General features: G+C 36.3%; 1 protein-coding gene across 3 annotated transcripts in view; it reads right to left on the bottom strand.

Annotated features, from left to right (window-relative positions):
- Positions 1 to 14,598: 14,598 nt before the first annotated feature.
- The window catches only part of Rsph4a (Radial spoke head protein 4a), a 241,698-nt gene continuing 237,414 nt past the window's right edge, over positions 14,599 to 18,882 (bottom strand). For all 3 annotated transcript variants that reach the window (XM_090399837.1, XM_090399835.1, XM_090399838.1), the window contains one exon: positions 14,599 to 14,798. In XM_090399837.1, coding sequence (XP_090255963.1) covers positions 14,716 to 14,798 — 83 coding nt within the window. In that variant the 3' untranslated portion in view covers positions 14,599 to 14,715. The remainder of the gene's footprint in view (positions 14,799 to 18,882) is intronic.

Here is an 18,882-nt window from a genome sequence, read left to right as displayed (position 1 = left end):
AGAAAGAAAATCCATACCATGGAGGATATTTATTTATTCGGAATAAAGATCCCATGGCAGACTGAAGTTAAATATCTTGGAGTGATTCTTGATAGTAAACTCCTATTCAGCAAACATATTAGTTACATTACCTCAAAGACATCCAAAGTCTTAGCACAGTTCTACCCTATGATCCACAGACAAAGTAAACTGGACACGCAAACAAAATTAACAATTTACAAGATGGTAATTCGAGCGGTCATCACTTACGCATCCCAGCGTGGAGCCACACAGCGAATTCAAACATTCTAAAACTTCAGAGATTACAGAATAAGTGCCTGAGGATGATTCTGGATGCCCCTTGGTTTATAAGAAACACCCAGATCCATAGAGAAGTTGATATCCCTTATATCTCTTCCCGTCTCCTAAATCTAGCTGAGAAGTTCTTTACCAAGACAAGTAACCATACAAACCCGTTAATCAAGGAAGCCTCGGAATATAATGAAGCAGAAAGTTACAAATATAAAAGACCAAAGTCTATCTTAAGTTCAGCTGAACACAGCTAACTTCACTGTCCTCAATTGGCGAGCATATAGCTCACAAACACTCCATTCAAAGTTCTTTCATTACAAGAAAAAGGGGAATATGAAAAGCTATTTTTTGCTTCACCCATCTAGCCAGAAATGTTAATGTTATTCGTTTAATGTTGTGCAAATGCACATATAAGAACAGGATCCTCGCAATGCTCTAAATCTGAAGAACAGTGAGAATGAATAATTCAAGAAAAAGAAAGAGTTTGCGAAAAAAAAAAAAAAAAAAAGACGTAGTAGAAGAAAACTGACTGGAAACGAATCGCATTAATGGATTTGTTAGATATTTATGTTCGAACGTTAAATTTTCGCTGGAGTAAATAAATAAATATATATATATATATATATATATATATATATATATATATATATATATTTCATATTTCTTATATATATATAAGAAAGCTACTACAAAAAACGCCCTCAAAGAAAACAAAATCGTCGAGTAACACGAAAGAATTTTAGGTCAGGGGGTGGTTAGTGCATAGGAACTACGGAACTGCAGCACCCCAATTTTTCTCGATATATAAATATATTTATTAATTTATTTATATTGGCTTGAAATATTTAATTTTATCATCAACAATCCTATAAAATTCTCTTATTTTGTATAAAAAATAATAAAAATCCATCGTGTAGCACTTAGGAGGGCGAAGGACGCTAGCAGCACTGTGTTTACCACAGTGTCATATTGCTACGCGCGCAAGCATATGCACGTCATTGTGAGATATTTTGCTGCGCGACGGCACTGTCCGTCGCACAGTTCCACTGTTGATTATATGCAGTTTGCGCCAGTAGTAGGGTGTTCGTAATGCTTATCGTGTTTATTCCGTCTCTTTAAATATTTGGATGTTACAATTAAAGGATTTAATTGTAAGTAATTTTGAATTATAATAAACTGCATAATTTTATCGATAATAAACAATATTTTTTCATGAAACAAAACGAGAAGAATATATTTTATTTTTAAATAATTTAGAATTATACCAAACTGTATAATTTTATAGATAATAAACAATATTTTTTCATGTTTAATATATTTTTTAAAATTTTTACCATAATTTTGATATTTTATCCAAACACGCAGTGGCGGCTCATGGCTTGAAATCGTGAGGATGCAGCAACTTTCGAAATATAAACACACTGTAAGTACAGTGTATACGTATTTTGGATAAAATATCAAAATTATGGTAAATATTAAAAAAAAATTAAACATGAAAAAATATTGTTTATTATCGATAAAATTATGCAGTTTGGTATAATTCAAAATTACTTAAAAATAAAATATATTCTTGTTTTGTTTCATGAAAAAATATTGTTTATTATCGATAAAATTATACAGTTTAGTAGAATTTAAAATTACTTCAAAATAAAATCCATTATCATAACCCCAATAATGTTCTAAAATAAAAACTATAACAAATGTTATGTCTTTAATTGTAATGTCCAAATGTTTAAAGAGACGGAGTAAACACAATAAGCACTACAAACATTCTACTACTGGTACAAACTGTATATAAACAACAGTGGAACTGCGCGACGCACAGTGCCGAATTACGCTCATAGCTCGCATCTCACTATGACGTGCATATGCTTGCGCGCGTAGCAAATACTAGCAATAAGACACTGTGGTAAACACAGTGCTGCTAGCGTCCTTCACCCTCCTAAGTGCCACACGATGGATTTTTATAATTTTTTATACAAAATAAGAGAATTGTATAGGGTTGTTGATGATAAAATTAAATATTACAAGCAAATATAAATAAATTAATAAATATATTTATATATCGAGAAAAATTGGAGGTGCTGCAGTTTCTCAGTGTATGCACTGTACTTACAGTGTGTATGTGTATTTCAATAGTTGCAGCACCCCCACGATTTCAAGCCACGAGCCTCCACTGTTTTAGGTATATAAAGATAGGATACTTTATGGAAACTATCAAAATGTTATCCAGCCAACTTCTGTTTAAAAGATGAATACGAAAGACCAGGAAGAAACCACTTACAATACAGATAAGAGATGAAAAATTAAATTACTATAGAAACTAACTAACTTCAGCACAGAATTGTGCCATATGGTGTTTTCATCTGATAAGATGAAGGGGGAAAAAAAAAATCAGCTAACGCCTATTTGTTCCCGTATAGGGAGTAGGCGGGCTTGATTTCTAAAAGGAAAAAATAGAACTAAATATGAATATGTACGATAATGGGAGTAACTTCTTTTAAAAGCAATCTTTATAATATGTCTTTACTCGAATATAACTCACACTTTTTTACCGAAAATTAAAGTTAAAAAATCATGGTGCGAGATATATGCGGGGATTTTCGGAAACTAAAGTTTTTAAGGGAAAAAAACAACTAAATCGACGTTTATAATTAATTCCTCAGTCATTATAATTTATAATTGCTCACATTATTTATAAAATGAATGCATTTAAATTTTATTTATCAACGTTATTTACGCGATCGGCCGCTCACCTTCATCACGCTATATATTCGAATCTTTAGCGACAATGCTTCTGTAATTAAATAAAAATAAAGTCATTTACTCAAATAGCCATTTTCTCTCCCATCCAGGTCATTAGAGATGCCGTTTTTTTTTTTTTTTTTTTTTTTTTTTTTTTTTTTAATTCTTGGTAATTATTTCTGGCGAAATCATGTCCCAAGCTATCAAAATCCAGTTGCACCACAGATCCCTGCCAGAGTCAGAATGTAGCCGCTGGCCGCCATCCACTCCGTGTAGAACCTAAACCATACCTCATTTACTGCTCTATCCCCCTGCGCAATCCAAGATCTAGTAGAAGTCAATGCTCTCACTCCCACAATTTCTCTACGGTTTCCTCCCTCTCTACGCATACGATTGGTGCGGTATTGACAAAAGATCACGGCACTCAATGACAAAGGCAAGCCGACGATTGTTGAATTGAAATGCTGATTCTCTTCAACAGAATTCCAAAATATCTGAAACTTCCATAACAACATCATTATCTATTTCTTAAATTAAACTTTTTTTGTGTGAGATATATGCGAAACATTTTAATTTATTTCATGAAGTAAAATTCAGAGGTGCGAGATATACGCGAGGGCCAGTTGCATTCGAGTAAATATGGCATGAGTAAAGAAGACACTTCTATATGTTATGCTATTTTTTTTTTTTTTTTTTTTAAAGAGGTCCGATATACTACAAGAATGTGTGTGATCATTTTCGAAATATTATGTGGAAGATTTGGCCATGGTTGCTGCTTAGGCTAATGTGAACATATGACTTCGCTAGATTCTTTGAAAGTTAGTATTGGAGGTTATACGTTCACATTAGTCTTGTTAGTTCACATTTGTGTGACGTCGCTGAGATCTGACTCTTTTGTAATTCACTTCTTTCAGGCTGGGAGCAGACACTGGGATATTTTGGAGAGGAACCTTTGTTTTTTTTGGAGATCGCATAAAGCTTTTAAATGTCTGCACTGGTTTGAAGAAGAGGTTCTGACACATATGATGTATGAAAGAGATTGTTTATGGTGATGAGACTTTCTATGGTGATGGGTATAGGTTTTTTGGTAAAGAACACTTTTTTAAGAATTCCTTCAGAATAGCCATTTTGACTAGATTGGTTGAAGAACAGAGAAGATTAAATTGGAAGAAGATTAACTTCTTTCTTCATTTGATTGACATCGTCTTTCATGATAAGTGAAGCCCTATATTTCAGTTTGCGATTATTCTAAGCTTTTGCCTTGGATGATGCTAGCCTTGTTGGCCGAGTGGTTAGCGTATCTGCTCTCCAGCCAAAAGGCTGTGGGTCCGAATCCCACCATGGGCATGGATGTTTGTGATTGTCTGTGAAAATACTGGTGGTGGTAGGCGGTAGATGGCGTTGGTGAAGATAACGATTGTAGTTGAAGTATTGGGTGGAGACAGAGTTGTAGAGTAGGTGCTCTTCCTGGATGAGTCTTTGGACTCCTTAGAGGTGTCACGTAATAATAATAATAGAGTAAGTTGGTATGACTTCTTGTAGACGTCCAGTGACACCGCAATCTATTTTTCTATTATAGGAATTCCAGAATAGGAATTTATTTGTCTGTTTATCTGTCTCTATTTCGGCAGTGCACTTTATTTATTTTTTTTGGCTGACTATTTACAAAACACAAAATTGTTCACCTCATCAAGGCAGTGTCTTCAAACAAGGAATATGTCGTCCATTTAACTTCACCATGTAGATCATTCCATCTTGGCTGTTATAGTTTCTTTTTTTTTTCCCTCCCAAACTTTTCCAAATACGAGTAAAATGTCCAAACTTTTTTTTTTTTTTTTGGACTACCTATTTGAGCAAATGAATGAGAGAGGCCCTGCAGTTATATTTAAAGTTGATATTCATTTTGTAAAACCGAACGTCCTCGATTTTTAAAGGTGTAGATGATACCTGACTTTTGAGAAGGATGTGAAGGGACAAAGCATGGAGATAGTGTCATGTAAAGTTAATAGTAGATTTAAACGAATTGAGAGAATAAAGAAATACAGTAGCTGTAGATTTATGAGATCGCGTTTCGAAATAATGAAGATATCATCGACGTATTTCCGCCAAGCGCTAGTTTCAAAGTAGCTTGAGCTATAAAACATTTTCTAAATTCTCAATGAAAAAAATAATAAAAAAAATCAGCTGATAGAGGGGATAAGGGGTTAGTGAAGAGTCTAGATTGAAATTGTAAGTGTAGAAATTGGATTGGAGGCAGTGTTCAAATAGCTTTGTGACGTCCAGTAGAAGAGCTCAACAAGATCTAACACATCATCCACCAGAACATTAACAAATAGAAAGAAATACTATGTTGAGACTTAAGAAGATGTCAGACGATATGTGTATATTTGACAGTTTCCTAGATGAAATGAGCTGAGTTTTTTTATAGGGGATGTCATAGGTGATGTGATGTCCTAAAAGACAGCAAGATGTTTCGATAAAGTGTAAGGTCAGAAAGATGATGCCATCCAACTAGTCTCAAGAGAACGTCAGGTTTGTGTATCTTTGTAGCCGTGAAGGAATAGATTGCAATATTTTTTTTTTTTTTTTTTTTTGGTAGTGAGGTTAGTGGCCAGGAAATCGTAAGCTCTTTCATGAGTGACACAAGTAGAATAATGATCTAATGTTGAGTAGGTAGAAGAGTCAGAGAAAGAACGGGAAAAATTTTCACTGTAATCTTCGTTGTTCATAACTACTGTGGAGTTTCCTTTGTCTGACTTTAAACTTACAATATTTCTATTGCAAGTTTAAAGAAGGAGAACAGTACTGACGTCCAGTCAGGTGACTTACAGAATCAAATGGAAGGTAACAAAGTCCTTTTACCCCACACTTCATAACGAATTAAGTTTTGAAACGCGACCAGGATCCATAGCAATGTTAAAATTTTTTTTTTTTAAATAGAAAAAAAATCTGAACGATTTTTTTAGGGGGGGGGGAGGTAAGCGAAACTAATTGGTATACGTTAAAAGTAATGACTAATAAAAATCCTTGTTAATGCTCAGCGTTTTTCAATAGTAAAAACCCCTTGAAAAAGAAATAAAATAGCAAAGCTGATGATGGAGCTTCCCTACTCGCCAACCAGAGATCTATTAAGATTTATTAAGAATAAAGATTTATTAGAATAAATAAAATAATTTTGATTTATATTAAAATGTAATTAAAAAGAGATACCTGGTTGTATAATTTTAGAAAGTAGTCATGATATATTTCGAGCCAAACTTGATAAGCCTAAGCATACAACAGGAGAAAATTATTAAGAATAAAGCTCAACAAGGTAAATTCAAATGCTGACACTCAGAAGCCGAAAATGAAATATGAATATAATCGATAAACAAAGAAGATGACGAATGGATTGAAGTATACATTCTGAATTAAAATTACGAAAACCAAACATTAAAGAACAAAAAGAAACAAAAACTAGTCAAGTACATACAAGATTAACAGCAGCATAACGGTGTCCTGACGGTTTAGTGGGAACACGTCATCAGATGGTAAACAGCACAAAACTATGAGCTTGTAAAGGGATTTAAGATTATTTATTAAGAGAAGTTCTATTAATTGAAGAGTAACAGAGACTTTGGGTGGTTCGAGATTACGTTAAGAGGTGAGATGCGATACGGTTTCTTTTCTGTTTATATCATCCTGATTAGGTTCTTAATGTTCCAATACACGAGACTTTAAAGAACGAACAGTAGAATCGAAAGTAGCAGAAAGTTCATCCTGATTGGAAGTTAAATTATTATTATTATTATTGATACCTCCAAGGAGTCCGAAGACTCATCGCGGGAGGATACCTACAATTGTCTCAACCACTACACCGAACCTCTACTACGAATCATCTCCATCAACCGCCCACCACAACTAGTATTTTTTGTCTGTAAATTGCGTGTGTTCTGAAGGGCCGATTTGTCTGTATGCGGGATGAAAAACCCGAGTTTCCGGGAGAAAAAACCCTGCTACCTCCGTATGAGATCGGCTAACTCACCTTCGATTGAAATCGTCAAGGTAAAGATCCCTCCCGTCGCGACGAGAATCGAACTTAGGCCTCTTCCAATCGAAGGGCGCAATGTACCGTCGTTCTTCCAATTGCGCTACGAAGGCGCTTGGTAAACAACATTGTGATATATATATTAATCAAATCAGCTAACGCCTTTTATTCCCTTATAGAGAGTAGGCGAGGCCGTTTTAGCCCTGTCTAACTTTTGAAGATTGAGTGGACAGTACAATCACCACTTGTAACCAATCAGAGATAGCTGGTCCTAGAGTATCACTAAATAGTGCATTATTCTGGTGGTATGGTGTTTTACTAAATTTTATATTTTCAGGCGCAAACTTTGTTTGCTCACACTTGAATAAAGGATTAAACTAAATTTATTATAGCTTTTCAACTAGTAGAGTTAGCCAGTCTCATTCGGCAGTGACTGTTTTTTTTTTTTTTTACATCCAGAAGTTGCAGTTTTTCATTCCTCAAAACAGACAAATTGGTTAATGCATATTGCAATTAAGAAAGACATAATACATTAGCCTCATGAAAGTACTGTCAAACATCTTGCATTTCACTGTATAGGCAGCCCTCAGGTTACGACGGTTCAATTTACGGCGATTCACATAACGCCGGATGCCTGTACGCGCTTTCTTACTGTAGTGTGGTCAGACTGAGAAATGACGCTAGCAGGCACTCTAGTGTTTGAGTGTTTACCGAGCTACTATAACAGTGGCGTAGCTAGAGCTGTTGCCACCTGGGGTGGTTCCTGAATTTGTCGCCCCTCAATACATACCAAAAATACTACAAAAAGTCAAAACAACGTATAGGGAAATAAATTAAAACACTATGTTTATTTTTGAAGTAAAACTTTAATTTCAACATTCTAAAATGTTATTTTTCTTACTTTTCTGTTAGCAAAAACGTCAATGACATTGGCGAAGTCTATTTCATAGTAATGTAGGTAATTCTTAATCAATTTTATTTAGAAAAACTCCTCTCACAAGTAGCAACACTTACAGCAATTGTGAGCCATTGACAGCAATTGTGAAGCATACAGACATTGACTGATGAACTCTGAGAAAATTTGCAGTAGTATTACAATATTTGGAACTGAGTTCTCGAGACTGTATTTTAGAATTAACTGCAAAAGCTCAAAAAGGTTCAAAGTGCTGCCCGGGGTGGACCACCCCCCTCTGCACCCCCCCCTTGCTACGGCACTGTACTATGACGTACATGCATCAAACCTAGTTTTACTGTTGAATCTACCTAATTGTTCTATTTAATTTTTTTTACATACATACATATTTAAATTGATAAAGTACATAATTGCATACCATGTCTGATAAAAGTAGTGCAGAAAAGTTAGCAGAACTTGGTGTTAAGAAGGTGCAAAAATCAATGACACTTGAAAAGAAGATGGAGGTAATTCGAAGAATGGAAGATGGGTAGACACATGCTAATGTCTGTAGAAGTATGAACGTACCTCCATTGACTGTTACTACAATTATGAAAACTGCAGATAGAATAAAACAGTCTGCACAACAATTTATGGTAGTACTAAATGCAAAACATGCAAATTATAGCAGGGGTAAACTTCATGAAAAAATGGAAAAATTATTATCATTATGGGTGGATGACTTGAATCAGAAAAACATTCCTCTGATGCAGGCTGTTATAACTGAGAAAGCAAAAACAATTTTTGAGAATCTTAAAAAGACAGATGGAGGCGAAGAAACATTTTTAGGAAGCAAAGGTTGGTTCATGAGATTTAAATCTTGAAGTAAATGCCATAGTGTCGAATTATGTGGTGAGGCGGCAAGTGCAAATGTTGCGGCAGCAGCTGCTTTTCCTAAAGAATTTCAAGACTGTGTAGAACAAGTAACTTATCCTCCTGATCTCATTTTTAATATTGATGAGACTGGGCTCTACTGGAAAAAATTGCCATCACGCACCTTCATTTCCTGTGAAGAATGTTCCGCTTCAGGTTTTAAAGCTGCAAAAGACAGACTTATGCCTTTGTTGGGTGCAAATGTCTCCGGAACTTTGAAGCTTAAACCAATGTTGGTGTACCATTCACAGACACCACATGCCTGCAAGGGTCTAAAAACCATCCTGCCAGTCTACTGGAAATGAAACAAGAAAGCTTGGGTTACACAAGATGTTTTTATAGATTGGTACATAAATTATTTTTGTCCTACCGTGCTTTGCTTCTGAAAAGAAACTGATTTGCCATCCAAGGCATTGCTTCTCTTGGATAATGCCCCTGGACATCGTCAAAACCTTACTGAAGTAAGAACACCATTGAATGGCAAGGTTGTTTACATGCCCCCTAAACACAACATCGCTTTTGTAACCGATGGATCAGGGGATTATATCAATCTTCAAAGCCTATTACCTCTGTATAGCATTTATGGAAATGGTAAGAGTCTTGGACACTTCAGGAAAAACTATTAAAGACTACTGGCAGTCATTCAATATTTTGAAGGGCATTAACAACATAAAGGCAGCTTGGAATGAAGTGCCAGCAAAGTGTTTGAAAGGAGCATGGCAAAAACTTCTTCTTGGCAGTCATTCGATATTTTGAAGGGCATTGACAACATAAAGGCAACTTGGAATGAAGTGTCAGCAAAGTGTTTGAAAGGAGCATGGCAAAAACTTCTTCCAGCATTTATGCATGACTTCAAGGAATTAGAGCAAGAGGAGAATATTATTGAAGATGTTACCAAGCTTGCGTGAGAGGTAGAATCGAACGATATTACAGCTGAAGATGTGACAGAAGTCTTAGAGAGTCATGATTAACTGCTTTCCAATGAAGACTTAAAAGAATTAGCCAAACAATTAAGTTAACATCCAAAGGGGGAGAAAGAAAATGAAGAACGTCCTCTGAGAGTTATGAAAATGGCCGATTTACAGTGTATTCTTGCAAGCATAGAGACATTGACTGATGAACTCTGTGAAATGGACCATGAATGGGAATGGAGTGCGAACATAAATAGGAGTGTAATCGCATCTATTCAACCTTACACTGAACTCTTTAAATAAAGAAAAAGAAAATCTAGGCAGTTAACACTGGATACTTTTTTAAAAAAAAATACAGGTAATCCGAAACTAGGAACTTCAACATAGAAATATGTAATATCTTTTCGAAGTTTCATATTTTTTGTATATAATTTTGTTTTGTTTTCATTATTAATAATTTTATTTTAACAAATATATATGTACGTATTATCAAAGCCTTAAATATAATAATGTTACACATACTTCATGTGCATATTTTATGACTGTGCAGAACATAACTTTGTATCTTCCATTAAAACTGGGTTTGTTTTATGCCGATTTGGTTTACACCCATTTTTTTCAGGAACGGAAGTGAGGCATAAACCGAGGGCTGCCTGTACTTCCAAAGAATAGCAACAATTCTAACAGTGCCATTCCAAGTGAAATCACCAGAGAACTAAAGCTACATAATCTTTAATTTAGATGAAAGCACATTATTTTGTTACCACATCCTTTAAATGGAAGATTTTTTTATCCCGCCCCAACATCCTATTAATTAAAGCAGCCATTTTTATTTAGTAAGGATAACAGCCAATATTCACTATGGGAAAATTTCATCTAAGTATATTGAAGTCCATGTGTATCTGTGGCTGTAATATCCTTGTCCGCATGGAACAATTTCCATTAGAAAACCATATGCCTATGATGAATGTCTGACTCCATGGAGGTCAGATGTTAATAATAATAATAAATTGTTCTTTGTGGATATCACAGTACATGACAGTGGGAGGTCCCACTGTAACATACACAGCTCATCACACCATGCCTTAAATGCATTCACTGTCTCCATATGTGCCACATTTTCAGGTAATGCTAAATCATCTTTATTCCCCAAGCAAAAAACCTATGCCTTAATCCAACCCCCCCCCCTCTACTCTCATCCTCCTTAAATAGCTTTTAGGATGGCCTCTTGTCCTCCCCCATTTTATGACAAATGTCATCCCCATAAATCTGTAAACCTTTACCAGCTTATATGCCACAATCATATGGCCCTTCTCCTATCCACTAGATTGAAGGTATTGCATTGCATTCCTTCAATCTGTCTTTATACTCAACATTCCATGGACTAGCACCCACCTTAGTCAATTGTCTCTTTTTTATATCTCTTCATCCTTTTGAAAATCAAATGAGCAAATCTGTGCACAATAATCTATATTCAGCCTGATCAAAGCCTTATACAATGGAATCATAACCTCTGCATTATTGCCATCATCCTCACAATTTTAGCAATGTGTCCCCAAAATTTCAGGTCCTTGTCCACCATTGCACCCCCCCCCCCAATCCTTCATCTCCTCCACTTTCTCTAAGATCTTTCCATAAATTACATACTCTGCATTCTATCCATGCTTTCTCAATTTTAAAACCTTACACTTTGCAGCAATGAACCAGTAACTCCCACTCATGTGACCATTCAGCCAGCCTATTCAAGTCTTCATGCAAGGCTACAATATCTGTTCTATGCCTCATAGTTCTTCCCACCTTTTCATTATCTGCAAACTTGCAAACAATTCATATCATCATTCAAACTTTTCCCAATATCATTAACATACCAGTTTTAAACAGTAACAACCTCAAAACAGACTCTTTGGGGATACCACAAGTGACTTTCCTTTTCTTGGATATTGTTCCCACCCACCATACATGCTTGGATATTGCCTCCCCCATACATCAGACAACCAACCTGTAATCCACCACACCAACCTACTGTTTAACTCCATCCTTTTCATTTAATTACCAGTTTCTGCCATGTGACAATTTCTCCAAGACCTTTGCAAAATCTAAATATACTACTGTGTATGCATCTCCCTTGTCCAATGCATTTGTCACCTTGTTATAATAAGTAAGTAGATTGCCAAAACACAATCTTCCATTAGCAAACACATGCTGACTATTAAAGAAAATGCTGCATTTATCATGCCAGATCTGAACCTTGGTCCTGACTCTTTAACTACAATTCCAGACATGTAGATTGGCTTATAATTTGAACCTTTAGTCTTATCATCTCCCTTATGAAGACGAACAATTTTGCCTCTTTCCACTTCTTTGGAACTTGGCCCAGTGCCTTGTGTTAAAAGGTAAGTCAAAGCTGTTGTTAACTCCCAGGAACATTCCCTCAGAACACACAGTGATATGTGATTTTATCATCTAGCCCTACAGCATTATTGACATCGATAAATTAAATATACAAGAATTTATATACTTGGTTTAATCCTTTATCCAAGTGTAAGCAAACAAAGTTTGCACCTGAAATATTTTCAGGACTGGAGCAACTCGTGATAAAAGTGGTATGACTTCACAGCACTTGTCTTAGCATCCCATAATGCAAAGAACATTTCCTTGCGGACATCAGCTCTTCTGATGTTATAATAGAATCTAAAAGTCTTGAACCTCATGTTCCTTAAGATATTTGTCCCCCAAGAATTCCAGAAATTCCATTTCCTTAATACTACATGCAGTTTCCTCTTCCCCATTTATACTGCTGTAGTTAAAATCACATGGTCATAACATAACATAACAATAATTCTTTTTGTACTCCTCAAGATCAACTGCCTAAACATCTCATGCTCTTCATCCTGTATTGCTCCCTGGCTTATAGCAACATCCCACTAAATATTTTATCCTGACCTCCTCTACGTCACACCATATGCATTCAAAACTGTCAGTGCCACTGCTCTCCAAATCCTTCACTCTGAAAGGACACAACTCTTCACTTATCATAAGCAGTACTCTACCATTGCATTTGCCCTTCCTATCTTATTGAAAAATCCTATACCCTGCTACTTCTATTCCTGTCAGTATATCGTCTTCTGTCAACCATGTCTCAGACATCCTGATAATCTTTAGACAGACTGATGCTATCAGCACCACCAATTCATCTATTTTATTCCAGGTATACTCCTGGCATTAGTATAAAGAATCAAGGCTTTGTCACTGTTTCTATACATATCAATATCCCTCCAGATTTCACTGGATTTAACATTACACAATGTATCCACTTCCCCCTTCTCCTGAGCGACTATTCCAACAAGAGGCCATCCATGCTGATAATTCTAGTTTCGCTGCATTGACACAATGACTTGTTTAGAGAACAACATTTTCTCCAGATGTGGACATCCTTTCTCATTCAAATGCAAGCCATCTCTCACATAGAGTTCCTTTCTGTCCTCAAATACCCTCCAAGCATCCAGGTAATCCAAGCCTTTTTTTTTTTTTTTTTGATACATTCAGGCTATTATACTATTCAATGCTGATGTTCTTCTATGCAGCTCTTCATTATCATAGCTGGGCAACACATTTGCTATCTTCCCTCTCTCAGACTTCTTCCGTACAACTTCAAGCACAAATCTCAGATCTATTGCTACCCGATGATTCAGACTACCTCTCACGTCATTCATGACCACCATCATCTCATCTACCCTTTCACCTCACTTAATTGCTATAGTCACATTATCTATTGTTCCTCCAGACAAACACTTCTCTAGCATTCTATCTTGTACACCATGGATCACCAAGTCTCCATACATCACACCTCTTACCACCCTGTTTCCTTCGTACTAACTTGCATCCTTCACACACACTCTCTCTCTCTCCTCTAATACTTTCTTTCTTTCTTTGTTCTCCCACTTACCTGCTATCCTGTCATCTCTCCATCCCTGGTTCCTACACTGTCTTGTCTTTTCTCTCATTTCCTCTTTCACTGGTTCTCCTATTCTCTTCCCTTCTATCATTTCCATTACGCTCTCTCATTCCTATTCTGATTTGCTTTGCATTCATTGTTTCCAGTCACCTAATCTCTTCTTTCAGCATATCTATCTCTCTCTCTCTCTCTGCAAACTACCTACTCTTGCTCGACATTTATCCTCCCAATTGCCATCTTTGAAAACTTCAAGATGTTTCAAACCTACTACTCTCCCTACTTTTATATTTTCATTTAAATTCCACTCATTTTCCTCACTCTTGATCATGTTACTTGTGTCTCTTGGTTGGTATTCACCTGTTTCTGACGTAATGCTGTCAACGTCCATCATGCTAATTTCTAAATCACAAAGAGTTCATTCCATTTTCTACATTTTCCCCAGACATGCACTCCTCGATCTCTCACCTGCCACATTTCTAACTGCTGAGATGCATATATGCCGCAATCACCGCACACCGCAAAATCTTGTAGTATGCTGTGCAAAATGTAGTCCTTAAATGGAGGTGGTCTTGGTGAGTAGCCACTGGCAAACTGAATTGTGACTACCACAACTCATTTATTTATCACTAATCTTCATATGTTATTGCTTCTTAGTTTATAGACCTATTTATATTATTTTTTATGAGAGTTTTAAAGAATGCTCAGTTTTCCAAGAAGCAGTAAAGGCATTAGACAAGAGAAGAATAAAATTACTTTCTATGTTTCCATCCCTCACTTTTCTAGGGGGAAATATGTCTTGAGGAAATGTGTCTTGAGAAAAAAAATCATTAATATGCACAAAAATAACAATATTTAATTTCTTCATATTTACAGTAACAAACTATATTAAATCAAATTAAATTAATTAATAAATTCCTTCTGAAAAGTTTTTTTTTATTTCATCTAGATGTTATGCATCACTTTATCCTGAAGCTAAGACTTCTGCATTTTCATCACCTTGTCCAAATGTTATGGATATTCTTGGTTCCAAAAGAGAAACATCAACTAATAAATAAATAAATAAATAATAAATAAATAACTTAAAGAAGTAATAAATAGATAACTTCACAATTCAAAAATAATAGTAAATCCATAGTTTTGTTTTTTTTTCCTCATCGGGTAGCAATTAAATTGGTAAAAAGAACAATAGAGTAAACAAATTACTATTTATCTGTGAAAATTGATCACTCAGCTTACACTGCAGTCCTTAAGAACTACAGAAAAATCACCAAGAAATTTAAATCAGACTTTGGGCCAAACATGCACTAAACTTGTGTTCTGCTAAAATGGTAACTATGTAGTCCCTTGCCAATGGGCAAAACATCTTCCCTGCTATGTTTCCATCCCTCTCTCTCAATTCCTATGGAACAATAGTAACAACTCTTAAATATAAGGCAGACATCATAGCATCAGTCTTTTCCTCAAACTCCTTTAGGTAAATCTCTTACTATTCCACAATCCACTCACAGTATTTCCATGTTTAAATTGCCCTTCAATGAATAATAGCTGTTGCTATTATTCATTGAAGGGCAATACTATGATGATCATGAACAGGCAAATACAATAATAAATTGAAAGAATTGTATCCAACACATCAACTTAATTGCCTATAGTAACGAACCCTAGCGTAGCAATTAAAAACAAAACTTTAAGTCTGCTAGATAACATTATAAGTCGGCCAACTGAAACTTATCCAAACTAAAAATTTTTTATTCCCATACATCAAGACTATATGGGCTACCTAAGGTCCATAAACCTGGAGCTCCTTTGCATCCCATCAACCATAAACTGTCTCCTATACTGTTTGATCATAGATGAGAGAACTCTCAACTTCTGTGCATGGCAGAAAAAGGCAAATCCATTCCATTAATGGGGTAATCAGCCTATCTTGTGGTATAAGTTTGTATGTCAGAAAATAAAATTATTTTTTTTTTATTATGAACATTCTAGTTTTTAAAGTGGTAAATTATTTTGCTTGTATAACAGCTAGAAAATTTTACATATAGTATTAACAAAATTTAAAAAAGGTATGAAATAAAAAATATTGTTAGCAAAATTTATTTTTAAGAAAGTTTTGTATAAAAATAATAATAATTATACAGAAAAATAGATATTTTTTAAAAACGTACTTAGCCATTCTAAAATTACAGTAGGAAGAACTCAGACACATTAATCTCCTAAACCAATTAATTATTTTTGACTTGTGCCTCTTTAAAAAAAAAAAAACACATAAAATTTTGATAAAAATGACTTTATCAGATCCTTTTAATCTTCATAGCCATCTGAATCAGTGACCGAAACACCATCAGTCATCTCTGATATGCACAATTATTATTATTATTATTCAGGCCTCCATGGAGTCAAAAGACTCATCGTGGGAGGTCCTTCCTAAGAACATAGAGTCTGTCAAGACTCATTGAGGGAAGGTCCCCCCCCCCCTAAGAAACACAAAGTCTATCATACCACTCCTTAAACTCATTGACCGTTCTCGCTCTCACCACTCCATCAGGCAATGCATTCCACAGTTCAACCCACCCTGCATGCAAAGAAACCACTCCTCACCCTCTTGCTCACAGTTTCCTTTAATAAGTTCCAGGGATGGCCTCTTGTCATCACTCCTTCCCACTGTTCAACCAAGCGAAAGAACTCCCCAGTGTCAACCCTGTAACCACCTCTCAACAGTTAAAAAGTTTCAATCATATCACCTCTCCATCTTCTATTCACCAAACTCTGCAGTCCACATTCCCTCAGCCGATCCTCATAACTATCATTGTACAGTCCTGAAACCATCTTTGTCATCCGTCTTTGAATCCTTTCCACAGTTAATTTATCCCCTTCAAATCCTGGGGACCAAATCTGAGAACAATAGTCCAAGTGTGGTTTGATCAGAGACTTATACAACGGAATGATAACCCTCTTATCTCTGCAGGTCAGTGTCTTTCTCATAATTGCAGCAATCCTCTGTGTTACCTTCACCACCTTTGCAATATGTCCCCTAAACTTCAGGTTTCTATCAATCATCAACCGCAAATCTCTTGTCTCCCCCTACTTCCTCCAGTATAACTCCTCCCATAGAGTATGCAGCATCCCATCGATGTTTCCCAAACCTCAAGACCTTACATTTTGCTGCATTAAATTGACACCCCCCCCCATTCATTTGCCCATCAATCTAGCTTATTCAAATCCTCTTGCAGGGCTACTACATCTGCACTATTACTAATAATCCTTCCCAGCTTCACATCATCCGCAAACAACTGAATATCCCCTTGCAATCCACTGGCAATATCATTGATATAAAGGTTAAACAATATAGTTCCTAGTACTGAGCCCTGTGGGACCCCACTTGTAACCCTCTGCCTCCTTGAAACTGCTCCACCATACACAACTCTCTGATACCTATCAGACAGCCAATCCTGAATCCAGTTGACCAATCTGACATCCAGACCCATGTGCTGCAACTTAAATATCAGCTTATCATGTGGCACCCTGTCAAATGCCTTTCCTAAGTCTAAGAAAATTGCAGTATATGCCTTTCCCTCATCTAATGTTCTTGTAACTTTATTATAAAAGGCTAGCATATTGCTAAAACAAGAGCGCCCTTTCACAAATCCATGTTGACTCTCACAGATAACATTACCCTCATCTGCCCAATGCTGTATACGGTCCCTCACTACTTTCTCCAAGATCTTAACAACTACTGATGACACACAGCTGGCCTATAATTAGACACTTCCAGTCTGTTAGCACCCTTATGCAATGGCACTATCTTACCCTCCTTCCACTCCCTGGGCACCTTTGCCGAAGCCAGACTTTCATTGAAAAGCCAGGTTAAAGGCACTGTCAGTTCCCTAGCACATTCTCTCAAAACTCGTGATGAAATACCATCCAGTCCCAAAGCTGTACTGACATCCAGAGTACTCAGTATCTGAAACACACTCTCCTTCTGTACCTCTAAACCTTGAACCAGCCCTATCCCTATAGCATTAAAACTGACTCCTCTAGGATGAAATACTTCAATAAAGTGTTCATTGAACAATTCCACTATGTCCTCTGCATCAGTCACTCTATTCCCATTTTTATCCCACAATATCATTCTTCCACAGTCATTTCTCCTCCTACTGGCCACATAGCTAAAAATTCCCTAGGATTTTCTTTGGATATTAGGGCCAATCTCCTCTCATATTCCAGTTTTGCTTTCCTTACCACACTAGTCACTCTTCTGGCCTGCATCTTATATTCTTCATGTATCCTCTCTTCACCTGTCTCCTTATATCTCATCCATAGCCTCTTTTTCGCATGCAATTCCTGTTTAATATTGTTTGTCATCCACTTTACTCCAAATTGTGTCCTCTTCTTCACTCGTGGTATACAACTTACCATTGCTGCTAACAAATAGTCTTTCACAATTTCCCACGCACTAATGATATCCCGGCCTTCCAATTCCTCCCTCCATGAAACTTCCTGAAGTTGACGTCTAAGACTATTATAATCACCTGCATTATAATTCCACATAAGTTCCCGTCTCTTTGATACTCCTGCATGTCTATTCATTTTCCAAGTCAAAACCATATGGTCACTCTCTCCAACTGGTGGGAGAGATGTCATCTTAGTTATTATCAACTCTTCTGATGATATAACCAAATCCAAAACTCTTGAACCTCTTGTTCCCTCTGTTACATGTTGCCTAAGACATTTGTCCCTCAAGAATTCTAGAAATTCCATTCCTCTATCGCTACATGCATCTTCCTGTCTCCAATTTATACTTCTGTAGTTAAAATCTCCCATAACGATCATTCTTTTTGCACTTGACAAACTTAGCAATCTATACCCAGCATTATCCCTTCTAGACTCCACTGAGCTCAGTGTTACCTGACATTGTCTCCCTTCTCCCAAGTATCCATTCCCACATGAGGCCACCCCTGCTATCATCCTCCCTGGGACACACTGACTCGTTCAGAACAGCAATCTCTCCAGATGCCTACGTCCTTCCTCATTCAAATGTAAGCGGTCTCTCGCATACAATTCCTCTCTTTCCTCAAACGCACTCCAAGCATCCACATATACCAGTCCTCTCTTGTCACACATTCTC

This window comes from Typopeltis vanoorti, chromosome 11 (assembly GCF_054136105.1).
Source record: "Typopeltis vanoorti isolate ZY-2024b chromosome 11, IOZ_Tvanoo_1.0, whole genome shotgun sequence".
NCBI classification, from domain to species: Eukaryota; Metazoa; Arthropoda; class Arachnida; order Uropygi; family Thelyphonidae; genus Typopeltis; species Typopeltis vanoorti.
Note: the sequence above shows the minus strand (reverse complement) of the source record. Positions and strands in the feature narration are given on the sequence as shown.